The sequence below is a fragment of the Fringilla coelebs genome (assembly GCF_963513975.1).
Source record: "Fringilla coelebs genome assembly, chromosome: 12".
Lineage (NCBI taxonomy): Eukaryota > Metazoa > Chordata > Aves > Passeriformes > Fringillidae > Fringilla > Fringilla coelebs.
In genome coordinates this window covers 18,823,030-18,850,073 of record NC_140038.1, presented here as the reverse complement: position 1 = coordinate 18,850,073, position 27,044 = coordinate 18,823,030, and the positions used below count along the sequence as shown (strand labels likewise).

Below are 27,044 nucleotides of genomic sequence, written 5' to 3'. Positions count from 1 at the left end.
TGCAGTGATGTGTTTGAAAGGTAGAAATACTGTTTTAGTATTTTGATCTATTTGACGTGTATAATTTTTCTATCACTGTAAATTGTATAGATAGCTTCTTTGTGTAGGTTAGTTGGATTCGTTTTTATGATTTATGAAAGCCACTTAAAAAGAATAGTTTCACTTTTTTTTTTTTTTTATTGTACAAAAGCAGAACTGAACAAACAGCAGTTGATGAAGACACATTGGTGGTTGTTAGCCAGCCTGTCTTGTGTGTGGTTTTTTTGGACTGCTTTTTTTTCCCCTGTTAGCCAAGTCATGACAGGTACAATCTGGACTGATTTCTGGAGTACTATATTTGTCTTTTTTTGTGTCCAGAACTGTCTGAGAGAAACTTTGAGGACAGGCAAACGATCAGCAGCGCACAGTGTTCATTCATATGTTTCTGTGCTCTGCAAACAGCTGTACCGATTCCTCAAGCTCAAAGATAGGTTCTGGTTCCTTTAGACAGGACTTGTTGTGTTTGCTCATTAAGTTTGATAACAGTTTGACTTACTAATTAATTAAGGAGATGCATTCTGGCAAACCCGGTTGTGTTGTGAAGGTTTAACTCGCCCTTATCACTGAAATTTTTGCTTTCTAACCTTTGCAAATGCAAAACATGAGCCATTCCCTTAGGATATCTTGCAAGACACCAATTAACTTCTTCGGTGTTGATATCCTCAGGAAGTTGCTGTTGTGGCACGGGATTGTTTAAAATGTGCTGAAAAGCAAAACTGTTTCTTTATTTACAGATTGATTTGCATATGACTCCTAAGCTTTAATGTAACATAATTTTATTTATTTATTTATTTTGGAATATCCAGACTTGTACATTTCCTGTTAGTCTGTTTCTTTCTTGATGAACTTGATGGCATGAGCAGAAACAAACATTTGTATATTTCAGTGACTTGCCAGAGAATTTTTTCAATGGGACTATTTTCTTTGACCTATCTGAGGAGAATGGATCTCGCACCCCAGTAAAGTACTGAGTTTATTCCTTTAGAGGACCAAATCCACCAGTAAATAATTGGGTAGAATATCAAATGCACACTTTTGCAGCAGCACAAAGTCATTTTAATAATGACTTAGAGCAGTAATAATTTCCCACTGTCACTGAAGTGCTACCCGGGTTTGGTTTTAAGACTTTGTTTCATTGCTGACTTCAAAAAAGCGTACATGATGCAAATAAATTTTTTAAAGCAGTGAACAGTCATACAGCCGGTGTGTGTGCTTTGCCACCATAGTTTTTAAGTTCGGTGTGTGTCCTGCTTTGGTGAATCCTTGGTTTGTGAAGGTGTGTTTGGGGCAAGTCCCCTGGCCGAGTGAGCTTGTTTGCCTGTGTTGCCAGCGAGGCGCACGTTGCTGCAATAGCTCTGTGACCGGTCAGGGAATGTTATCTCCAACCCCTTATTGGTGCCATTACATGCTGTAAAGATAGCTCTGTTTACTTGGAAGTGTGAGCATCAACTGATCAAAACACTTTCTCTTAACAGGTGGGCTTTTTTTTTGGAGTTCTTTGTCGAACATCCCTTCTGCCTATGCTGGGAGCAGTGTCTGAAAGTGACAATATCAGGCAGATGCAGGAAATATTAAGAGTTTTTAATGACAGAGGCAAACTTTACATGAGTGGTTATCCCCTGCTGTTGAATTGGTGATGGGTCATTTTTATTGACTGTTTCCAGCAGCTTTGTAGTTTTTTCCTTTAATATGAACAATTTGCAAATTATTACATTGCTCATTTAAGTGAGCTCCTTACACAATACTGTTCAAATAGCAGAGGGTTTGGTTGGAGGCAGGAAAGAAGAATTTTTTGAAGTTCAGAATGCATGAAATGAATACATGCTGAAGTAGTCAAAGATCCCTTGTACTTTATCAGAGAGCAGTCTGCTTGAATGAAAGGTACTGTACCTGCTGTTAAGTTTATAAACTTGGTTTATACAGATTACTTTTTAAATTATTCATGATGCTATGTTACAAGTATATCTGACAGGTTTAAAATAAATGGCTTGATGGTAAGAGGGAGCATGCATAAATTAGAGCTGGGATAATGTGCTCTTTGAAGTATCTCTCCCATTTGTTACTACTGGAATACAGTAGGTAACTGCAGCTGAGTGTGTGATTCTCAAGTGAGAGTACATCATTATCTTCAAACTGTGGTGTAGTGGCAGTTCTTGTGTAAGACAGATGAGGCGAAGCTGCAGGGAGGACCAAGGTGCTCGCTTTGTTTTTAGTTACAGACACATTTCTGCTGAAACAGGGAGAGCATTTATGGGATGAAAAGTTTAAGCACAGCCGTTGAAAGGGTCTGCTGATTGCTGTGTGTTGCTGAGGTTAGGGTGGCATCGCTTTGTTTTATTTACTCTTCTCTGTTAGCATTGCTGTGGGTTTTTAAGAGCTGTCCTAGCAAGGTGCTCGTACTTAGCGGACCCGGTGTCTGATTTGCATATGGATCGTAGTACTCAGCTTGAGGAGTCTTCCAGGAAAAGTTTGCAAGAGCTGAGCCATTGTGTTTGGAGAGCGTTAGTGGTGAGGAATGAGAATTCCAGGTCTCTTGGATGCAGAAGCAGCTTCCCCAAACATACATTGACTCAGTGCTGATTTTCCTGATTCGGTAGACAGGCAGCTCATTATATTTGAGAAGCAAGCTCCCGAAGGAATTTATGGGATAGGGGAAAAAGCCCCCATAATGATGTGTGATAGAGCAGCCATAAAAATGATTGCAGCATTTTCTGAAAATGGAAGGTCTTCTTGTAGACAGGGATAGTTCAAATCTTAAGCCTTTGTCAAAGGGATACAGCATTTTGGAGAAAGATCTGGTGACAGCTGCCCCTGGAAAGTGCCTATAACCAACTTTTTACAAGAGAATTGGCTTGTGCTTGCAGGGAAGGGCTTTTATGCTGGATCTCGCTGGGCTGCTTTCCTTATTATTTCCATTGGCTTCAGTTTGGAGTTGTCTCCACATTTTGACCTTCTACAAGTAGTACTTTTTACTTCCCTGCTGCTCTTCTCACATCCCCTTGGTATGTTTGTGTGAGAGTAGCCTTGAAAGGTTTGAAGAGTGCACTCTGTTCATGTTGGGCAGGGAGTGAGGAACCAGCCCTGCACGGTAGGAACGGACACGTGTTTGCTCAGCTCAGCTGACCTCGGAGTAACACTTGGCTGAAGTGTGAAGAGTTGAAATGGCAATGGAAATTCCTTGTTTGCCCTGTCCCTGTGCTCTGCCAGGGCAGAAATTAGTTTTATTGTGTTCTTTTTTTCTCTTTTTTTGGGATTTTTGATGTGTAGTTCAGTTGTTGTCTTTCTGAGTCAATTCAATGTGTCCCACTGGGGATTTGGCTTGTACTCCAAAACACTGCTGGACTTACATAGCATGGATTGGTTTTTTTTTAAGCTTTCAGGTAGTTCTACCTTTCTTTCACCTGAGAACCAACTTTAGAGACACTCAACAGAGTGATGAGACAAACTTTGATTTCAGAGTTCCACTGGATAGAAGGGGGAGCACACTGGAATTGTGATAGAACCCAGCTTCCACTACTGGATTAACTGTTGCTTCTCTCTGGTTGTTCTGAGCCCCAGCAGGATGAAGCAGCTTGTGATGCTGCAGTTAATGTCATCTTTCAGTTCATTGTGGCTGAAGCTTTTGTCACGTTGTTAGTCTGTGAGATTGATGTCAATTTATTGGTCCCTTGAAAACACTGTGTCTCCTGTGATGTATGGAATGAGTGACTGTCCACCTGTGCTCAGAGACATGTAAGTTACTGTTACTCTGTGCACTTTGCTCCTCTTCCTCAGACCTGAGAGATGGGAGAGTGGGGCAAGTTGAAGGCCAGGGGGACGTGTGACCAGTACATGTGTGCATGTGTATGTGCAGGAGGATCCAAAAAATCAAAGGGTCTGTTGTTAGTCCTGTTGCTTGTGCACCTTGGATGTGGAGATTTTGTGTTATTAAGTGATGTTGGTGTTCCCTGCAGCTATGTCCTTGGTGGAGCTGGGGTCTCTGCAGTTGTCCCTGTAGAAAAGAGTAGCAATGGGGTGTAAGAAAAGCAAGTTTGTTTTTTCAAACTTGGGACTTGGCTTGGTTAGAGACTGACTTGAGCCTGCCAGGGTGCTGCCTGGGAGTGACTGAAGGTTTGTTTGTTTCTTTTTTTGTGTGACTGCTAATAAAATGTTTATATTTTTGTCACATTGGAGTAGGCTGACTACGTGGACAAATATTTTCATTTATACTGTCTCAACAAGAGGCATGACATACATATCGAATGTTCACATTCTGGTGTGAGAGTCTCTTTTAAGATTCAAGCTTAGATATTCTTAGGTGGGTTGTGGTTCAGAAGTGGCCAGTGAAGGAACAAAGGCCCTTCCAAGTCAGTGCAGTTGTTGTCCTGCAGGAATCAGGCAGAGAAGTGCAGTGGGGTGTGTGTGCTGGAGGTTCTGGGCTGCAGCAGAGCACACATGAAACACACATCTGTTTGTACACAGGCTGTGTACAGCTCTTTGGGTAGTTCATTGTTTAAATAAACATGTTGCATTAGCTGTGAGGCTTCAGTGCCAAATGCCCACTGATGAGATGTATGAGGGTTTTGTTGTTCCCAAGCCACACTGAGGAACACAACAGCTTTATAATTCAACACGTTTGAGGAAGATTACAAAAAGAATTTGGGGTGGATCGAAATCAGCACTTCAAAAGCGACAGCTTTAGAGTAACTCAGCTACAGCACAGCAGAGCCCATGGAAAATCACTGTCATCTTAACAGATGCAGTGTTATTTTGGAGATTCCACTGTATAAATACATGGACTGTGGTTAAATTGTGATGGCAACAGATGCAATCTCAGTTCTCGATTCTTTCATCTCCTTAATATTTAAAAATACCCCACAAAGTGAAAAAAAAACCCCAGGCAACATCAAGGCTGAAAATATTCCTTCTGTAAATCGCTGGGGCTGTACCTTTAGGGCCCAATATGATTTTGGGTGCATCACTGTGGATGAGGCTTGGAGAGAGTAAATGCTCATCTCTGTGAGGGAGCTGCAAATGCTGCTACTCACGATTTATTGTACCATTTGCATATGAATGGAATTATTCAGCTCTACTTAAGAAATGTCAGCGAGATTGAAGTCAGAGTTGGTTAACCTGGCAAAAAGATATTTCCAGTATTTTTCATGAAAGAAAGTGATAGTATGTAGACAAGAATTACACATTCCACTGGCTAAGCCAACACTGTCTGAGGATTTTCTTGGTGTCTTTGTAGTTGATATCAGTGACTTTATTTTTAAATTTGTCTGTAATACATTGCAGCGTTGAAGGGAAAGAGAGTTGGAATGTGGGAATCAGATGCTGTATCACAATGATGCATAATTGTGTTCACATTTGTTTTTCTTTCCAATTTGATTTTGTTTAAATACTGATTTGAAAAGTATAAATTCAGAGCAAGGGTCTTCCTTTTAATGAAGAGCAAATAAAGCGTAGCAAGATGTTGTTACTGGTGCATTCACCTTTATCCATCCACTAGTTGGATAGAAAAGCCTCAAGTTAAATACTGTAGTTTTAAGTACTGGATTTTAAAAGGAACCAGATAATTTGTGTGAGCATTGGTAGTCATGCATGCTAAAATAGGGAGTGATCACATCTCGTGCTTCAAGAGCTGCCAGTATTGAAGGGTTGGGAAGAAATTGTATTCCTCCTCCGGGTGTCTGTATTTCCCTCCCCATTTGTAAAACACAGAAAGTGCTGTCCTTGGGGGGTGGTTAAAGGCTTAGTTTCTGCAGCAGGGATGTGACTTGGGGTGCTTCTGTGGCTCTGTCATCCAGGTGACAGCACTTTCACTGGGAAGCTGCTCCTTGCCAGGCGTTCTATGACTGTACTCTGAAGAGAAGTGTGAGGATGGGGGTGTTGGCATCAGCTGACTGCTAAGGAGATAGTATCTTACACTAAAAATACATCCAGGTCTTCACAGGCAGCTGTGAACATTACCTGGTGTCATGTGCAGCAAGAATGAAACAGAAGTTGAGGTGGGTTGAGCGTGGCTCGGCCTCGCTGTGAGGATGTGCTGGGATGCTCTCTGTTCCTTCCATGGGATTTCTCTTTCTTCAGGAGCAGCTGCTCACAGAAGTGTGCAGCTCTTCAGAGTTTCCTGCGTGTTGCACGTGTGGCTACAGCCCTTGTTCACTGCAGGACCAAAACTCTGCTCTAAATTCAGCATGACTGTCCCTGCTCCCAGTGTCTCGTGCCTCGAGTTTGTGTTCAGTGCCCTTGCAGCTCCTCCCGGAGCTGCTGACATAAGAGGAGGTGAATCCTGTTTAATGGGGAGAAGGGGAGAGTGGAAGGGCTGAGGATGTAAATGCCATGTCATGCTTACTGATTTTTGCAGGGGGAGGGAGGGATGCTCCATTTGGGATGTCTGCACAGCCTGGTTGTGTGCATTCCCCCCTGTTCTCATGGAAGTGCACTACAAGAGGCCAGGGGGATGGGATCATGTGGCTTTGCAACCTTCTGGTGAAAGTGCTCTGAATTTTGATCCAATTTGTCCTTCAAAGTTTATTTCTTCCTTAGTGTGAAGGCCTCAGAGCACTACTAGTATGTATTTTTTTCTTTTATTGAGATGAAGTAAATGGATTTCATAGTGACTTATAACAGCAAGCAGGAAGAGCTCTCTCTGAATACAGTTTTAATCTCATTTTGCATATTTTTAGTTGGATGTTTTTAGTGACTGACAGCTGTTAGAACTCTGATTCACAAACAACCATTTTTGAAAGTACAGACCTTTTTGCTAGTGAATAGCAATGTGTTTCTACAAATTCATGTAAATAATTAGATGCCTTGGATGCATTGGCTCAGATCCTTAATTTTCACATTTTTAAGTGACAAAATGGCAAATGATGTATTTTCTGGTAGATTACTTCTCATTTGTGTTATTTTTTTATTTGGATGGAAAATGGAATTTTAATTGAAATGCAGAAGATCTGGGTTTTAAGACTTAATTAAAACTCCAAGTGTGAAGGAGAGGCATGATTAAAATAAAATAAACAGAGAAAATAGTTTGTCATTGTTTCTCAAAAGTTTAGAGTTCATAGATCTTGCCCACTGAGTGTTTCACAGGTTTCTATGCAGGGAGTCCTTTTTAATTTGGGATTAAGAGCTCGTTGAACTGAACCATTGCAGTAAACTGAAATGAGGCACTGCAGAAGTAGCTGTTGAAAGTAAAAGCTCTCTGAGCATTTCATCAAAGGGTGGCTCCAAGAGAGCGCTGAACAGCAAATTTACCAGTCCCAACTTTTTTTTTGGTGTAAATTATATGCTTACTATTTTTATTTTATTTAAATTACAGTAGGCATTTGGCCTAATATATGCTGTTACAGTTTCATGTTAGATTTGTAATTAAGTTTATTTTTAGAAGAATGCATTTAAGTGGTTTATATAAAATGATTTTCTATTTTTGTAAATGAAATAATTGTTTTTTATTGACTTTCGATTTCATGCAAATGTGGGTTTTTTTTTTTGCTTGAAGGTTGTGTAAGCAGAAAGAAATTAATGATTTGAGAGTGTTTTCATAATACAAAAAATAGAAGATTTGTTCTCAGTACCTGGGGACACTGATAGGCAGAGTTAACTCTTATTTAGACATGTTCAAATTGAGCGAGGATGGATGTTAGAGGGTGTGGTACAGTCGCTTTATATAATAAATTTTGCCATTGATTATTTTTCCTGGTTGAGTTGAGAAAGACACATTGTGAGTGCGCTCGGGATCTGACGCAAAACCGTCAGAATGTCGCAATCCCAAAAATTTCGCAATCCGGGGCAAATCTGATGGACAAGTGTGTTAATTGTGAGTGAGCCAGATTTGCTATTTTTAATTTGGCCTCGCTATCACGTCTCTTCACAGATGAATTTGAAGGCTACAGGGAGTTGAATGATGAGTCACTATTGAGTTAGTAAAATCACAATTGATCTCCATTTCCTGTTGATTCCAAAATTACTGAAGTGTGAAAGCTGAGAGTGACTGATCACTTCTTGGAGGGGAGTTTGAGGGTGGAATGTGGAAGTGACTCTCTCTGAAGTAACTCAACGCTGCCCTGGGTGTCGGGGCAGGGATGTCTGCAGTGAGAACAGGTGTGTGTGTGATGGTCTGGCCGGCTGAGTTACCTCCAAGGAATGATAATCCGCACACTAAAACACGCTCGCCCCGCAGCCAGGTGGGGGGAAGAGGGGTCTTCAGTGGTTAATGATAGAAGCTGAAGGTTAAAGTTTTCATGAGTCTCCTCGGTACTGGGGCTCTTTCTGACTGACCTGTGTTTCTGTTGCTTGGCTCAGACCATTCATTCTGCCCTGAAATCCCCGTGCTCCCGGTGCTGTTGCTGTGGCAGTGCCCTGCTCCTCTGCAGTGAGGCACAGTGGCAGAAGGGGGATGCAGGGGCAGCAGAGGGGTGGGACACAGAACATTTTGTGTGTCTGTTGTTGTTTGCAATTACCTTTTGATGAATGGCAAATCATCTGTCATTCTGCAGCTTTGTTCTTTTCTTGTGATGGAAATGCTCTTTTGACAGATACTAATTAGAAACGCTGTGGTAAGTGCAGGTAAGATTTAAAATTTCTTTTTTTCCTTCCTAGAACTTACTGTTAGCAAAACCTTTTTTTTCTTTGGTTAGGAACTATTAAGTCACATTACTAGACTCTGCCCACGTTGCATATGTGAGAGTAAATTCTGCTGAAAGGGGGTTTGTTGGAAGAAATTAAAGGGAGGATGTACACTGTTCTGAGTTATACTGGAAGCAAGCTATAAAGAAGCCTTGAATTATCACTTCAGGAAGAGAGAACTTAGTTTAGTTCCCTGGAGGGCTGAGAGGAGGTGGGAGGATGCTCCTCTGCTGCATCCCTCACAAAATTCTGATTTTAAAGAATTTTTCTGAAGGGGTATTCTCAAAGGGGAAGTAACAGCCTGTGTTCTGCCTAACTTTTCAGATGGTCTTTGAACCATTGAAACTTGTCCTGGCTGTACACTCTGATACACTGTGTTAAAACAGAAATAAAGAACCAAGAGAAGAAGAAATATACTTTTTCCTTGGAAAGCATGTACAAGTTTTCCTCAATGTTGCCATAATTAGGATTGTAGAAGACTGGGAATGGGGGGAAGAAGGGATGGCTGACCCTGCTGAGAAGAGCTGTAAACAAAACAGGAAAAAAAAATCCTGCCGGCTTCCTGACAGGCAGGGTGTGCGGTTTTCAGTCAGAGGAGCTGATTCAGTTGGTCTGGCTTTTGCAAGGGAACAACGAGAGGAATAAATTGCTCTGAGAGGGTGTAAAGAACTTTCCTCTAGAAAAAGTTGAGCAAACATGGAGCACTGAGTTGCATGGTTGAAATTTGGTGAGGCGTGGAAAGGACACTGGTTTTCAGCAAAGTATAATGTTTGTTCAGAGTGTTGTGAATTCAGGAGTAAGAGTTGCCACACTTTAAAGACACCTCTCAGTTGAACTGAGGTTTAAAGGAGCTGCAAGAAGCTTTATGAGGAGTGATCTTGGCAGTTCTCAATGCTGCTGCTTGCAGAGGATCTTCAAATACTCACAGCCACACCTTGATACCTTATATCTTGCCTTGTAGGATCTCTGTTGATATGCCCACTACAAGAGCACTTTGTTATGACCAATTAAATGTATAATATTTTTATAATACTTGTGTTTTGGAAAAATCAATATGACCGGTTTCCCTTTGAAATGACAAGATGCCTGTTGTGCTGACAGAGTAGAACGCATTAGGAAGTGATGCTTTGTATCCTCTCAAGAGTAATGTGCTCTTGTTTTCTCTTAATCAGCAGGATGTTCTCCTGTATGTCAGATGTCTTAGTTGTTTTTGTGATCTCTATCAGAGAAGAGTGAGGAGGGAAAATGTCAGAGGAACAGAACAGGTTTAAAAGCTTTATAGCAGAGAAAGCCTGCAGCCCTGCATTTCTGCTTAAGTAAAAGTGGTAATCACCACCTTAGGGTTGGACACTTCGTGTTTATGTTTGTGCTTTAAACAATAAATAAAAGAACAACTTGCCCTTCAAAAGAACGTAATTCATAGCCTGTTGAAATACTCTGCAGCATAAGGAATATAATTAACCCTTTTCCCTTTAGCATGTGTTCCAGAAGCAAGATGTCTAATACATTATTTGCCAGTTCATTGAAGTAAGGATTTTTCAACTTGATTGTCTGAAAATCAGATTTCTTCCTCCCTCCATTGCCTTCCCCTCCTTCCCTATTTTCTGAGCTGCAGTTTCCAAATTTGTAATAGGTCTAGTAGTGGTTGCCTTTTTTTAAAAAAAAACAAAACCAAAACACTTAAAAGTAGCCATTGAGAAGGAAAGCTTATTTCCCATCACTCTTGCTCAAGGCTATAGAGAATAAATCTTGGAAGTTCAGGCACTTGTCCAAGTTTTTCAGAGGAATTTTTAAGAGACACTTTTGATGCAGCGAAGGAAGAGCAAAGACTTGAAAGGACTGACAGCACAACCAGGATTTGGCTCAATGCATGAACAAAACCTCTTCCCGTGATCCTTGAATATTTTGCTTTACTGATCAGGTCTTGGGTAGCACAAATCAATTCTTAACTATTCCCTCAGATAGTTTTGGTATAATTCATGAAAACGGGCTGAAATAAGACAGAACCTGAAATGCTTCCAACTCTTTTTTTCCCATCTTGACTCTCCTTGAAGTATGTGAATTAGTGTGAGAAAGTGTCTGTAGCTCCCACCGGGTCAAATGGAGGTTGAGATAAAAATACTCGTCTCTGTGTGTATTGTAATATTGATCGTGGTGTGGTAAATAATTCCTTGGCAGCAGGATTGCCAAGTCTGATGTTTTACACTTCATTTGTAAGTTCTGGTGCAGTCTTGCTTCTGGCTCTGTGCTCAGACCTGCTTTTTGTTCTTTGATGGATATCTGCTTCATTACTTCCTTTTGACCAGCCTTTCCTTTCTGATAAACTATCATCCTTTGGATTGGTTTAGCTGCCTGGAGCTCCCAGGGTCTGTTAGTCACAGTATTCTCTTTTTGTTGTGACATTTTAATAAATTAACGGTCTCCATGAAGACCCATTCCTGTTTCTCCCCTCTCCCGGCATGGGTGTGCACCAGTTCACACCAAAACAAAGATTGCTTCCCAGTCTCTTTTCTTTGAATTTCTTTGTTTTTATCTGTTCCATTGTGCACAGTGTTACCCAGCACAGTCATTCCTGTCACTTAGGGACCTCCTTCTTTGGGCACTCATGTTTTCCAAAGCGGACTAGGAAGTTTTCTGTTAAAGGCAGTGTGGCCCTTTCATAGATGGGGGTGGTTCCGAGTTCAGGACTTTGTCTGTGTCCTAAATTGCTGGTTAACTGTGGAGGCAATGAGGAGACCGAGTCCTGGTTTCTGACTCTTGAGCTGAATGAAGCTGGCATGTGGTAAAGCAAAGCACTGTCGGCTCAGATGTGTTTTCTTAACATGGAACCAACTAGCCTTGCACAAATACCGTGGTTTTCTTTCACAACAGCGGAGCGGGGCCAGCCGAGCTGTCAGACGGGTGAGGCGAGGCCGAGGGCTGCCCGTCACCTCTGCTCCCACACCAGTTCACCTTCAAGCTGGCAGCTGGGTGGAGGAGGGTGTTCTTGTCCAAATCCTTTTCACCTGTGCTTTTCCCCCCTCCTTTTACTTTGTTTTTCTTTGTCTGGCTTGGTTTGAAGCGTTGTGTTTGGACGTGGATGTGGCACTGTTACCCGGCGCGGTTGTGCCACCGAACGCCCGCCCCGGCAGCGCAGCTTGTGTTGGCAGGAGCTGCTTGGCTGATGGGACTTCATGATGTTTGGGCAGGCAAATCATAACTACAGGCAGAAGAATGCCTTTTTTGGGGTGGCTGTAGTGGCTTAGTGAAGATTAGATTCTTTTCTACCTCCCAGATTGGCAGCTGGTTTTGCTGTTGATGATGGTGGGGAAGGATGTGGGGTGCTATAATTAGTTGTGGGATTTCAGAGTTTGGAGAAACCTTCCTTGTGTCCGAAGGAAGCAGTCTCACCAGAGCTTTTTTGAATGTAGTCTGGGTCCAGAGAGAGGTTTGCTTTGATGCAGTCATGTAGCCTAATTCTAAAGTCTTGTGAGCAGCTTCTGCCCATGGGTCAGTTTCCTTCTCATCAGATATTCAGAATTGTTTTTTGGGGTGGTCCCTCTGTTTGAGGGATGGCAGGCATTGAGATCAGCTAGTAGTGTTTTCTCTGTCTTGCAGATTGTGAAGTGTCTGAATTGTTATTTGGATAAAAAGGTTTCTGAATGCAATGAAACTAAAGATTATGTCACTTAGGTTTATATATTTAGGAGTGTATTACAGGGTTCATGTGGTTTTTCTTGCTTCCCTTTGTCTAGTTCCTCCTTTCATCTGTTGCAGTGGATAAAGTTCACTGTTTAATTTTTAATCAAAGTTCTCTGAGGAAAGATTTCTTACCATAGGTTAATAATAAATATATTTTCTGTAATAATTTAAATATTAAATAGTGCACATTTGTTAATACTTTACCGAAGAAACACACCTGCTCACAGGCTGAGGTTCCAGGTGTTCTAGTGCTAAACCACTTTTGACAGCAGTTGCTCACTCCACAGTTCCTCCAGGGAGGATATTTTTATTTTAATTCCATCAACCAGGTCATGGCAGTTAAGTTCTATTGCAGTTAAGAAAATATGAGTCTGAAAGCTTCTAGTGTGTTGTGGCCCCCTGCCTAAGATGAAAATCGCTTTTTGAGAGGATGAGATATTTTGAAATAGTGATCTTTCCAAAAATGGTACATTTCAAGAATCAGTTCAGGTTAAACCTCGAAAAGCATGTTTAGATCTACTTTTTCCTGGTGAATGCAACAAGCTAACTTTAATGATGACTTCAAAGTTGTGTGCCTGAGATAAATCTCGTTTTGTGTACATCCCTCTATAGATATCCACTATAAAAACAAAGCCAAATTTCACTCAGTTGTTTTTCTCTCCTTGATGTTAGCCATCTTTTCTGACTCAAATTTCTTCTAAATTTTTGTATTATCTTCTTTGTGACCAGAACAAATAGTGAAATAGTACCAGGGAGCTGGGTACAGTCAGATTAAGTGTTTGTCCTTCATCTGTGCCTTTAGGTGGGAAAGGGGTGTGTAAACAAGGTAAAGGGTAAAAACAGTGGTGAAGACTGAGCTCTCCATCTTGGTCTTGCCTTGATTTGTTTTCTGGATCAAATCTGTGCTGCTGCACATCCCAGTGAGGGGAGGTTCCTGAAGTTGGGAGTGCCTAGAGCAGCATCCAGGTTTGATATTGCTGCTTGGTTTGTCCTAGTCCCATCTCCTGCAACTTCCTGCATCCTCTTCCCCCCAAAGTCTTGCAACACCCTTCTTGCAACACTCTTCCCCCCAGTTTTGGCTGAGAAGGGGGGTGGAGTGGGTAATCCCTGATGAGGAGCTGCTGAATGAAAGGTGCCATGGATTTATTTGTTTCACCCTCTTGGACCCACTGCTTTCTCATGGGGGAATTTGTTAGAAACAAATAACAAATAACCGGTTGCACCCCAGGCTCTCCAGAAGCACCTACCAGAGGGTGAATAGTAATTCTCCAGCTTGCTCTGCCATTCCAGTGCTCTTCTGATGAAAGTGGATATGGTGACAGGAATTGCAGTTGCCAAGCAATAGAATTTAGCAGAGCCTGGCTGGTTAAATACCCGAACTGTTCTGCTCACCAGAATTGCAGCATCGTGCATCACCCACAGTGCATCTAGGCAGTGTCTAAAAACTGTGCATGGGGTTGGAAATCCAATGTCTTGGGCAGTATGCAAGTGTAAAACAGACAGTATGGGCTGAAATATCACCTTGAATGTAAGTGTGGGGAGCAGCTGGAAGTATACCACTGTTGGCTCTTCTCTTTTTAACATTTATGTTATTTTATTTTTTATTTTTACTGTTTTACACTAGTATTCAGTCAGTTGCTGATGAGAACATCTGCATAGTTACGTTGAAAATCCTATACTCAAGCTTTCCTTGTATTTTCAGAGAAATGAAACTCCTGGAGTTCTAGTGGTTGATTGTGCCTAAAGAGGTCTGGTTTCCCATGCTTAGCCTTGTTTATCTGGCAGCTTCTCACCTGTGTGCATTAAGGATGTTTTGTTTGAGGAGGGACTCACCTTGAGTGGTATCACAGAGGTGTTTGGTTCCCTTTTTCCATGCTTTATTGTGCTGTGATGCTTTGGAGACAATAAATACCGTGTGAACGCTGCCCTCCTGGAACAAAAGACACTTCCCTTGCTAGGGCTGGGTTTGTGATACTAAAAGCAAGTCAGAAGCATCCAATTCACCAGGAAAGTGAGTTCACATAGGAACTCCTCCTGGTATAGCAACTTTGGTTTGCATTTGCCTTAAATTGTGTTCTGGTGGAAGTGTTTTTGGTTGATAAGGCCTGAACTGTGTTACCTTGTATCTGGCGCCAGTCCAGGTATTTTACCTTTTATTTGGAGAGGAAGGTTCTTTTTTCAGTCTAGTTAGCTCATGGCTGGAAAGCCCCACAGCACCTGCATATATGTAATTTAATACCTTTAAAGCCCTTTTTGGGGATTTCAAGTTGGTCATATTTTAACTGCCTTGAGAAAACAGGTTACAGCATGACCTATGTGATTTTTAAGCTGAGTAGCTGCCATGTGAAGGGAGGGGTGGAAGAGCTCCCTGTTCTGGTAAATGAAGTTTGATAGCATTAACTTTTTCTTCTGTTCAGTTAGATCATTATTTTTTTTTGCACTGTGTTAAATTTCTGTTTTGTTGGAAATAAGGGACTAATGGAAGTCTTAGTTCAGTTTGTTAAGACAGAAACATTGCTGTGGAAGGCCACAGAATGTGGGATTTCTGTGTTTGATTGCTTAAGAGCTGGTTAGCACAGCATAGTAGGGCCCTGTGTTGCATATTGTTAAGAGTAATTGCATCAGACTTGTAATTTTTCTGTGGATCTATGACTCACTATTAAATCCTTTGCTGACCATTATGGATGCAATTGTATGTTATGATATTGTTTTGTCAGTTGGCTTCTAATGAAGCTGAATGATCTGGCCTGATTTTCCAGCCATTTTTGGAAAATAGCAATACTAAACAAATTCCCCAAAAGCTTTTAAAGAGTGACAGCTTTCCTAGATTACTGCTGGGTGGCAACCTGGCAGGCAACTAAGGGCATGGTAAAGTCTTCCTAAATGTGAGTTGCTGAGCCCAGCCACATGATGAATTTTCATTCTGGAAGAATTTGGCTGCTTATCCCAGCTACCTAAGTGTATATCCCATAGGTTTCTGTCAGCCAGTTGCTGAGTCACTTGGATGTGCAGACAACTGTTTTAAAAACAAATAAATAAAATCGTGCACACAACTATTTTTTTTTTAAAGGTGGAAAGAACAGTCCCCAGGAGAGACAATTTTTGCTAAGCTCTATTGTCATCACAGATTGTGAAACATAAATTCAGTGTTATAAACAGCTTGTAATTTCAGTCTTCCATTTTTGCTTTAGCAGGCATTAGACTGAAGCTGCTGGCATTGGGTTTAAACATTATTAGCACCATTAAAAAAATGTTTTACTCTCATAGTTATTGATCATAATGTGCCACCTACTCACTTGTATGTTACATATTTTGCGTAGAATGGCACGTGCTCATTTTGTGATGCTGTCAGGGAAGTTATAGTGTGGGATGGGAAAAGGTGTAGAGGTTTGAAGTCTATCTCCTGTGAGGAGGGGGCTCATCTTTAGTGATTTAGGCATTACCTGCTTTCTTCTGCAGTTTTTGTTGTTGTTTGGTGATTTTCTCACAAACTCGACCAGGCTGTGACTCTGAATTGTTGCAGGGAATTATCCTGGAGTTGCATTCAGCTGGTGCTTCTAACAGCTTTCCCTTGCCTACAAATGCCCAGGAGCCGCTCGCTGGGGGTTAGAGTGCTCAGCTCCAGCCGGGGTAAGGTTCAAACAATGCCCTTCAGTGTTTGACACCTATGGGATGTTAATGGGTGAGGAATTTGCTGGTGAGGTTCATCTTCGAGTTAGCAGAGATTTTTTTCAGGCATTGCCCGTAACCTGGGCACGAGAGATCAGGGTTAAAAGTTTGCTGCTGCTTTTCCTGGCTTTGATAGCCGGGGGTTCTGGGCTGGATGTTATCCTCCCTCCATTGCTGCCCTGTGCACCCATGAGGATGAGCAGGAATCCGTGCCAGCCGAGGCACTGATGTGCTATTTCAGCAGCAGGAGGTAATGGATGTGGCTTCACAGGAACCCCTGAGGGATGTGGTGTATCAGAGCAGCCTTGGTCAGAGAGGATTAATTTGGGGATGACTTGTCATGAGGATGCTTTCACGTGAGCTGGGCTAATTCTAGACCTCCTTGCTCTGGTGAGCTGTGTAGAGAAGGCATCAATCAGTGTTATTAAAGGGATACAGTTCATTTTGTTGGCTCCATTTTTGCTAAGCTGCTGTTCCTGTTGATATTCAAAGTAAAATGCTGGCAGAGAGAACCCAAGCGAGATGAGGGACAAAAATATGATTTATTCTGAAATTTTATTTGTGTAAACTTATGGGGAAGTTGGAGGAAGTTCATGGAAAGCAACAATGCCAGAGATATCTTTAGCCAATGAGAGCTGAAAATTGCAAGAGCAAAAAGGCAGAGACAGTTTGAGTTTGTGATGTGGGTTGTTGCCCTTTTGTGTGTTATTTTTGTGAATGTTTTGTTCTGGTCAGCGTGGTAACACAGTGGCCCTTGGATTTGGAATATATAGTTAGTAGAGTGGCAGAAGAGAAGATTAAAGTAGGATGTGTGTATTTTTCTAAGGGCTGTGGGAGACAAGGAAAATGTGTGTGGAGAAGGGGAACTAGTTGCCTTTTAAAGTATTTGTGCCAAATTTGATTGGCCTCTTGTGACACCACTTTTTCCTTCCAAATCTGGGTGAAAATAATTCTGTAAAAGGTTGATAGGAGTGATGAGTAGTATGAGGTAAATTAATGATAATAGATTATGTTTCTCAGAAATTACAAGCTACATTGCAATATAATCTCCAGTCCCGTGAGTGTTTTGAAGATCATAGTGGTCTGGCTTTGTCCTCCAAAGCTTAACTTGTAATTAAATGGAAAAAACCCCCAATCCCTCCTCCTTGGCCTTAGATATGTTCTGAAGAATGTTCTCAGGACTTATATTCAAATGGAAACAGTGGGGTTTTGTTTGGGTTTGAGTATTTCCTTTCATGTTTTGAAAGCCAAAGATGGCAGCGTTGTGCTAGTGCTGGAAATACAGAAGTTGAAATTCAGTTATGGTCTTGCTTAGCAAAATCTAAAATGATTGACATTTTCTGGGTCGTGGGGTGCCTTTTATCTATCCCCTCCCCACCCTGAGAGATGTAGCTTCCTAAAATCTTGGTAAATGTAAAGAGGTTTATGTGGCACATTCAGTGAAGAGAAATAGTTCAGTGGGTAGGGAAGCAGCTTGAATCGTGATGTAGATTTAGTTCCCTCCGTGTTACTGGTTCTGACATCCCAAGAGGTAACACAGAAGCTGGCTTCCCTGGGAAGAGATCTAGTGATTGATGTGACACATACAGGATAGGTGAGCTTAGAGAGTACAGAAATTTTGTGGGAGGTTGTGTAAGTACATTAAAGACACTAAAATATATATCTCATTCATAGTGTCACTACGGAGGCAAAACCAAGAGCTCAGTGGGTGGTGGAATCCTGTGTTAATGTAAAGTGTCATAAGCAATCTCTCCAACCACTGATTTCTGTGAACTCCACATTTAATTTCTTCTTTGCAGAGTATGCAATTAAAGAATCCTGAGACTTCAGTAGTAATTTTTTTTTTCCTTACGTCTGCAAATGGTGCAACTGTACTGAAACTTTTCATGGGCTTGAAGGGAAATTGTGGTTGCTAAGCTGTTCCTTCTCAGACTTTCTAGCTTTGCCTTCCATGTCATTGAAACTACAGGAATAAAGAAGCCTTAGGCCCAGGCCATGGGCTGCACTGACTCTCTGGTCAGTGATGATTAACACTTAAAAGGGTTTTTTTAAGGGCTATATGATAGTCCTGATGGCTTCCTTAAAAGATGCATAATTTGTAGGAATGAGAATGAAGAGAAATATTAAGGCCAAGTTGTACTTTCCCCTATTTCTAGAGTGTATGGGAATCACATTTTCAGACTGTTCTGTTTTCAGTCATGTGTCCTTCTGCTTCTCTTCTGAGCAGTGACAGTCATATAGGATAGAGGCTTCTTAGAAACCTGATGATTGGCTTTATCCTAAGTTCAATTCCTTTTTCCTAACATCATTCAACCTTTTAGTGTCTTCATGGAATTTTTTCAGAGCCCTAAGTTTTTTTCCAGTGTGCCAGACAACCCCTCCATTGAGTTGATCCAGTAGATAGTAAACATGTCAATATGCAGCAGTACATAATGCAGATCTAAATCCACTCAGTGCAATAAATATGTTTTGTTGTTGTTAGAGAGGGATGGGAACTGTGGAGATGCTTGCCTGAAAAAAGATGTGCTGCATGCTGGGATCTGGGATGAGGGCAGCTGGACCACAGCCACATTCAGTAGCTGTTTTGGACTCTTTCTTTATAAGGACCTGCCATAGATTAAAACTAAAAAACACATGATGAAAAGGAAGTGGCTCTGTTGGGAATAAATAACAACACTGTTCAGAAGATGTGCTGATCTCCCAGAAAGACCCACAGCTCTGAGCTGACATTACTGAGGGGTGATGTGGTCAGGCCTCTTTCATTAGAGCAGTTTGGGAGAGAGCAGTGTTCTGCACTCAGTAACATCAGCTCTCTGCTGACCAGAGCAGCAGTAGCTGTCTGGGAAAGCCAACCTCTTCTTGGAGTGGAGTGTGCTCAGAAAAGCCATTATTGGCAAAGTGAGCTGTGGTGGTGTGAGCAAGCTACTCTCTAAAAGTAGAACCGGCCACAATTGTGTTCTTGTATTAAGCCTTGTAGTTCTTTCTTTGTGTGGGAATTCATCCAGCACTGATGGTAACACACTGTGCTTGTTACCGGCTCTGCAGAATTTCAGGGTAGATGAGAAGTTGAGCAACCTCATGCCCTCCCTTAAAAAAGAATCCTTTGGAACCTTGTGGATCACAGACTTGGCCCTCAGAATGGGTGTTACAACCCCTGGACAGGAAAACAATATGGAATTAAAACAATTTCTGCACCTTTAGTGCTTGTTTTCAGTAACCAGTGTCAAGGGATGCTCTTTGTAAAATGGAAGCACTGAAGGTATCCTCGTTTAAAATTAACTTTGCATCTCTACTGTGAAGTAAAAAAAACCCCAGTTCTCACAGAAGCGAAGTCAGAAGGGCGAAAACAAAGGGAAATCAGAAATTAGAAAAAAAGGTGAGTGTGAGCTGATGTTGAGGTTGCTGGTGAGATGCTCATGGCAGGCTGTCTATCCTCATTCTCGTTTCAGAGATGTAAAGGACTGCTCAGGCTAAACAAGTCTCTGTTGCTAGGGAAAGCCTGCCCCACCTGGGGTAGACTTGTGTTGAAAAGGCCTTAGGATTGTGAAAGGGATGTGCTGGGTTGACTCAGAGCTGCCTTGGTGATGCTTTGTCTGAGACCTTTGGTGTTGAGAGGGCTGGGTAGTGGTGGTTCCATCTTTAACTTCTGACTAGTTGAGAGGATACTGGGACTGTGCAGTGCAGTAGAGCCTTCTAATATCATCCAAAAAAATAAAGGGTCAAAGGCAAAGCTTAAAATGTCAAGGACTGTGGCTTTTTCAAGAGAAACATATGTAGTTGTGTTTCTTTAGAACTTCTAAATGGAGCAACCTGGAGGAATACCAAACTTGTAACTACACCATGATGGAATTGCTTCTTGTAGGATATGAATCCTTCTCTTATTAAAACCAGTGAATGTGTGAGCTGTCAGTGCTGCCCACGAACACCTTGGTATTGATAGTGAATTAGCTGTGATGAATTTATGTCCAGCTGGATGTAGCAAGCAGAAGTTGCAGAGTCGGGTGAATGCTGAACAGAAAGCCCTCTGCTGCTTTGTCTGTGCTAGCGTGAGATTTTGCAGAAAGAAGGGAGGGGTTCCTTCCCAACACTGAGGGGCAACAGCCAAGTCCTTTCAGCAGTCACCGGTGACCTGAAGTAACTGGTGGATATAGGAAAAGAGTCAGGAGCTGCTGTGTGGAGTAAATGACTGTTTGTAAATAGATGGTGATGAGATAGCAGGTGTTTCTCAAGGTGACAAGGCAGCTCTGCATGTCAGAATGGTTTTAATGATCCAAGTGAGCTTTGGCAAATCATAGTTAAGGTCGAGAGGAATCTGCTGGATCACTACAGTCTGTGACACAGCTTGTTTGGAGCCTGCCCAGCCTGTCCTCAGCAGTGGTGCTCTGTGTGTGTGTTCACAGCCCCAGCTCTGCTCCCAGCCAGGGCACCACTTACACAGAGACTTGCCAGGAGGCTCTGCCAGATCAAGGAGCATTAATTACTCTTGTCGTATGAACCTGTTACGTGCAATCACTTTTCCTGGTAGTTCATTGACCCCATCTCAGTTACATGAGCAGGCTTGGATCTGTCCTCTGACTAGGAATGGGCTGCAGATCGTCTGGATGACTGGGGTGTGGAGTGGGTATTTCTATTGCCTTTGGAAGTTTATATGCCCTGCAGTTTGCCCACGGGATGCTCCCAGAAAAAAAGAGCACAACAGAGCTTCTTATTGGATACCAGGCAGAGCTCAGGACTTCTGGACTAAAGAGCTGTTTCCAGGGAGGCATTTGTGTTTGTCTGGGTACAGGCTGCATTGCTTCACTTTGGTGTTTTACCATATTGGGGAGTTATCTTTTAAACAAATAAATACATTTGTCTTTAAAGAACAAATTCTGACTCTGAATTAGGTACTTGGTTTAGGCTGAGTCTGATAAATGATAGGCAGTTTAAGGAAAGGCTTGGAAATCTGTAGGCAGCTGAATGAAAACAGCATGAATCTGACTATTGGTAATTATCCTGGGTGTTTATAATCTACCCAGAAGTAGCGGGGCTGGGTCATAAACAGCTGTTGCATTTTTATGTTCTGTTAGTGAGCAAAATAAATACATAATAGTTAATTTCCAGTTCGGAATGAAATGTAAAACAAAGGCAAGTTATCCTAGTCATATTAAAAAAGTTCTCTAAACTGGAATATCCAAAAGTGTTAAATGGAGAATAAATATCCTAAAGAGCATTTTCTGTGCACTTCATTGTGTCTGACAGACCAGTTTATATTGTGAGTCCATATACACTTTCTCTCAAATGGCATCCAAAGAAAACACAGCACAGCCAGATGGAAATTGGAGTTGACTTTGAGCTCTGATTAATTTGTTTTTCATAGAATCCTTTTCAAGGCAGAGAGAAAAACGTGAGAAAAAGATGATGTATTGTGGTATAATTAACTCTGGTGAACAATGTGAACTTAAAAGAAATTTCTTCTAAAAAGTATCTAGTTTAATGGGAACTTATGTTTTCAAGTGTCAGGATGGCCCAAGATGCTTGTCCTATTTCGCATTTGTGTCTCTGCAGTTCTCATTATAAGTGTAAAGTTCTGCAAAGCATAACTCACTAGATGAACTAATAAGTTCTTAAATCAGCAATGTCAACAGCTACTCATCTGTGATCAATTTCTAATGTGGGACCCCACTGGACTTCATCCTTTTCCATACTTGAGGGGATGATGTTTCACAACTGAGGCAAGTGAGTGCATGCTTTTGCCATAAAGCTCTAGAAATTTCATTGATTTATAAAAGCATTAAATATCTAAAATTAAGTAACTTTTGAGCTGAAACAAACATAAAGCTAAAAGCAATATGACTTTGAAAGCCCAGCCTCAAACAGAGACATGAACAGATATATAATGCTTTAGTTAACGGTTGCTGCCATTTCTCTTACAAATTGTTCTTTAGGGTATTGTAACTCAGCTGTTTTTAAACCCATCACTCTGGAACCTTGCCTGCAAAATGTCAGCGCAAGTGCAAATTTTATTTCTTTAACAAAATAAAGGGCTTGGAGCAGTTAGGCTTTCTAAACTTTTATGGCAGGAAAATAAATTCTGCTACTTTCGCTTTGCCATAGCAGGAGCCGTACTGTTCACCTTGGCCTGCCAGCAGGCAGGGATAGAAGACAGAAGGGTCGAATGGGGGACACTGTGTGTGTTTTAACTTGCCTTTTCAAAACAAGAGAAGCCCACTGTCAGAGTGTAAATACCTTTTGGGCAGAGGGCACAATCCCTAGGGTGGATGGAGGGTTCCTGGTGTTAGAAGATGATTTCTGAAGTTGAAAGAGAGATGTGGTTACCAGCTCATTAGAGGAATTTAATAAGGTTTGAGGTTGTTTTTCCTAGAGGTTCAGGGAAGAACCCCCTCACTTCTTCTGCACTAACCAGTGCATCTCTTGTCAGTTCTATACCTTGGAGTTCTTTCATGTTCTCCCTCTTCTATCTGGCTTCTAAAGCTGGGCGGTGCCAACACATTCACGCTTTTTAATGTTTTCCTGAAGTTCAAGTCTTGACACATATTCCAGCAGTAGAGCACAATTTTTCTGAAATCAGTATGTTCAAAAATGGAGATTTCCTGTCTCAGTGCTCATGGGGACCAAGTCTTCCTAGTGGTACATAAGTCTTGGTGTTTATAATTTTTTTTAAGGTCTAGGGAATGAACTTTCTTGCACATAGCTACTTGTGTGCGGCAAGTCACATTTAATAGCCTTTGCTTTCAGCTTGAATCTTTACAGAAGGAAGATTAGGTAATAGTTTGTGTAGAAACATCTGTTTCCTAACAAAGATCTCGCCCTATTTTATTTTTTTATGCTGTCCCTCTAACCAGAAAGTCCTTTAGTCTTTAAAAGACTTAGAAGTCTTTAAGTCCTTGTTGGGTATTAGAGTTGCTGTGGTTTTAGCATGCTCATGCTCTGGATCCTTTGTTAGCTTAAGTTATTAGCCTTAGATAAGTGTTGTGGGATGGAAGGACTGCTTTCTATTGTCAGCGCAATTTCTGAATCTCTGGACAATTTGTCTGGGTTAGAATTTAAGTTTTTTGGCTCCAGTGCTTGTTTAGACCTTTCCCTTGTCTGAGGAAAAGATGTTTTTAAAATAATTAAGCCTAGCATGCATTAAAAGAGAACCTTTCCACAAAATTGAATTGCTTGGTGTTTATTTGAGTTTTGGGTTGCTTAAATAAATAGGCATTTTGCTTTGTTTGCTTACAAGCAACTTAGTATCTCTAATGGGGAATCTTGTTTCCATGTTTTCCAAAGAAGACCAGCTCTGGGGGTTTTGAAGAAGAATGGCTCTCTATACCCTGTAGTTCTTTGTTTTACATCCAAGTGGATTGTATGTGTCTAAATATTACATTGTTAATTCACATGTCTTCCATCCCCTTTAATGTTGTTATTGTGATGTGTCTCTAATGTGGAAAAACTTAATACATAGATTTATTAGGGAATAATCCTTTTGGTCATTGTTTTCTTGAGAGTTCATAGAGTTCAATCTGCTGTTTTCAAGGAATGATTCTTCGCTGTGATACTCCATGTTCTTGTAAATAAATTTATCCTGTGTTTCTTAGAACTCAAGAGACTTTTTTGTATCTTGGTGCCAAAATTAGTGAAACTTGGTTTACTGGAACATGCAAACAGGAATTCAGTGCTATAAGTCCAAGCATTTTGTTTTCTTCCCAGTCACAGAGCAGGAAGTGCTGACCAGCTTTCCGTGGATTTAGTGTTGTTGCTGACCTACTGCAAGGCTAGTATTCCAAGAATTAGGGCTTGTTTGGCGTGTGACCCTGGAAAGAAAGAGTGATTTGAGGCCAAAGTTGTAATTTTCTGGGAAATGCCCTCTTTGTGCGCATGTGTCTGAAGCGGGATGGGGAGTGAATTAGTAACGTGATGCCCAGTGGATCACTTTCTGTTTTACCTGACTGGTTTGAAGTGAAGTGGCTCAAACCCTGCTCTGGATGCACACTCATGATCTAATATGAAGGAGAAAAACCAAATGCATTTGGTTTATCTTTGTATTCTTCAGTGTGATGCAGCTCTTGTCATCAGCAGTAATAAACCAACACTTCTGTGTGCTGCAGGGAATAGGGAGAGCTGCCATCCCCGTGCTGCTCCTGGTAGTGCTTAGTGTGATAGGTTAAATGAAATGAAGGTTCCATGTAGGCGTAAATCAAGCATTCATTTTCAACCTAATTAAAAGTTAGAAATCTTATGGCCATCAGAATATCCTTGGGTTTCCAGTTTAGGAACATTATTTACTAACTTCTCTTCCTCTTTTTGCGTTTCAGTTTGCGGGCCAAACGTCGACATTCGCAATGACATCCATGAGCTGAAGCGCCTGGAGAACTGCACGGTGATCGAGGGTTTCCTGCAGATCCTGCTCATCTCCAAAGCGGAGGATTACCGCAACTTCCGCTTCCCAAAGCTCACTGTCATCACTGACTACTTGCTGCTGTTCCGTGTGGCAGGCCTGGAAAGCCTCAGTGATCTCTTCCCCAACCTCACAGTCATTCGTGGCAGGAACCTCTTCTACAACTATGCCTTGGTCATCTTTGAAATGACGAATCTTAAGGAGATCGGGCTGCACAACCTGAGGAACATCACCCGCGGGGCCATTCGGATCGAGAAGAACTCTGACCTGTGTTACCTCTCCACAGTGGACTGGTCTCTCATCCTAGATGCAGTGTCCAATAACTACATCGTTGGGAATAAACCTCCAAAGGAATGTGGGGACTTGTGTCCGGGAACAATGGAAGAGAAGCCGTTGTGTGAGAAGACCTCTATCAACAATGAGTACAACTACCGCTGCTGGACCACCAACCACTGCCAGAAAAGTAAGATTTAAGGAGATATCCTGTTTTTGTTACCTCTTTTGAAGTAAACATTTAGTTTTGTTGTTTTATATTAAGCTCTTCAGCAACTGAAACTTTTATTCCAATTGTGTGTAGTTTGCATGAGTTACCCAGTTGCCACACAAATAGATTCTTCCCCTATCAGTAAAGATTTGTCTCACTTAAATTAAAAATAAAAAGAGAAAACATCAAATCAGCAACTGTAAAACAAACCCCAACAGACTCCCTGAGTTACTTCCTCATGGAGAAGGTGGAAAGTGTAAGTATGGAACCAATGCCATCGTAGCAAAGCTGGAGGCAGCTTTACCCTCCTTGAGGACTTTGGCATGAGATGGCCATCGAGTGCCATCTCCTCCTGCTGAAGTGACATTCTGTGTGTGCCAGAGCTGTTGCAGTGCGTGCTGAAGCTGTTAACTGGACTTTGTTTTTTGCTTCTCTTGGCATGCACCTCCAGACATTCCTGTAATGGTAAATCCTGTACCTAAGGACTTGTTTACTGACATTAGTTTTCACAGTGCAGTCTGTAGAGTCAGAGTCCATGAATATCTTGACTCCCAGTGAAGTTACTCTTGCCTGTTTTGTTCTTATCTGGCAGGTTTATGTCTTTCTGATAGCAAGTATTAGCAAAAACAAAACCTGATCTCTTCTCACTTTTTAAAAATAGAGTAAACAAACTCATAGTTTACTCAGGTAACATGATTACATGGCAGGCTTTTTGAGTTCATCCTGTAACTTTACGAAAGCTGAGCCCTGCAGTATCAGTAGGGCTTAATTACAAAGTCGTCACTGGGAGGAACAGTTCCCAAATTCCAGATGCAGTCTTGACCAAAGCTGCCATAATGATAGGAAACACCACAGTGTGCGAGAAATCAGGACTATATTGGGTTACCTTCATCTGGGGATGTTGTGTTTTTCTGAAGTGGCTTGGCAGTTGCTTGTGGAGTCCTCCTGTTCAATTAGAACTGCAATTAAAGTAGCTTGTGGGGCAGTTTCAGTCAACACATGCCAAAAATACCTCTGCAAAAAGGCATTTGGAGTATGTGCTTTTATCAATACTTACAGGAAATCAAGTTCGTTATTTTAAACAAAGCAAAGAAACCCCCTCAGCCTGTTACTGGGAGACTTTGTGCTTTGCTCAGGGTGAGGGGAGTTTTTCTATGAGTCCTGCAGGTCAAATTTATGTCTTCATTAACAGAGTGTAACTCTGTTGTCTGCAGAGGGTGACCAAGGTGACTCCTGTGCAACCTCATTGCCCTTGGTGGTTTGAATGGATGTAATGAGAGTGTGTTTAATGAGATATAATGACTTACTTGCTTTCTGTTGAGTGCTTTGTCTATTTGGAGTAGACAAAAGTAACGTGCAAAAAAACTTTGGCATCTGAGCAACTGTTAAAATAATTTGGATCCCAAATACGCATGAGAAGAAACTTGTTTAAATAAAATGAGGTCATAGACTGTGATAGCAGGACTTTGAAGGCAAGGGTGTAGGTAATGGGTTTTTTTCCATATATGCTTTCATCTCCTTTCATGGGAGATTGTGAAGAAGAAAGCAAGTATTGGAAAAGAGCCTTGAAAGGCTCGTTAAGAGCATTACAGTGTGGAAAAACAATTTGGTTTAGAGTATGTTAGGATGTACAGCATATAAAGAAATTATCAAGTTCTAATCAATAAGCAGAGTGAGAAATTTGGACCGCTTCTAATCTGTTTGCTGTGATAAGCCACAGACTTGAAGGAATATGACTTAAAATTTGTAGGCCATTCATGTAAAAAGAAAACAACCCCGAAGTACTCCTGCTCTGAAGAAAAACAAGGGAGGTATAAAAGTGCTGTTGTTCCAAAGGAAGCTTTTTGTCTCCCCTGCTAGATTGCTTGGGCACTTTGGCAATGAACTCCTGATCAGGAGAGGACTCTTGCAGTACAGAATCACACAAGACATGAAAAAGAACAGAAAGAAGAACTTTTCAGTTACTGAGTGGTTCAGTTGGTGTTTTCCTACTGGTCGAGATACGACACCTGTGTTATTTTCCAGGGAATATTTTTCTAGTGCAGTATCTGATTTAACCCTGACATTCTCCTTGTGCGTCACAGTAATGTCAAGCTGAAAATGCTCTCTATCATTCAGGGTTCCTTTGTGCCTTTTTATTTTTCTTTGCTCTGGCTCTGTGGAGGAGTGTGTATT

General features: G+C 41.5%; 1 protein-coding gene across 2 annotated transcripts in view; it reads left to right on the top strand.

Moving 5' to 3' along the window:
- The window catches only part of IGF1R (insulin like growth factor 1 receptor), a 170,598-nt gene that overhangs the window by 6,996 nt on the left and 136,558 nt on the right, over positions 1-27,044 (top strand). For both annotated transcript variants that reach the window (XM_084213350.1, XM_084213349.1), the window contains exon 2: positions 24,303-24,848. In XM_084213350.1, the coding sequence (XP_084069476.1) occupies positions 24,303-24,848 (546 nt within the window). The remainder of the gene's footprint in view (positions 1-24,302; positions 24,849-27,044) is intronic.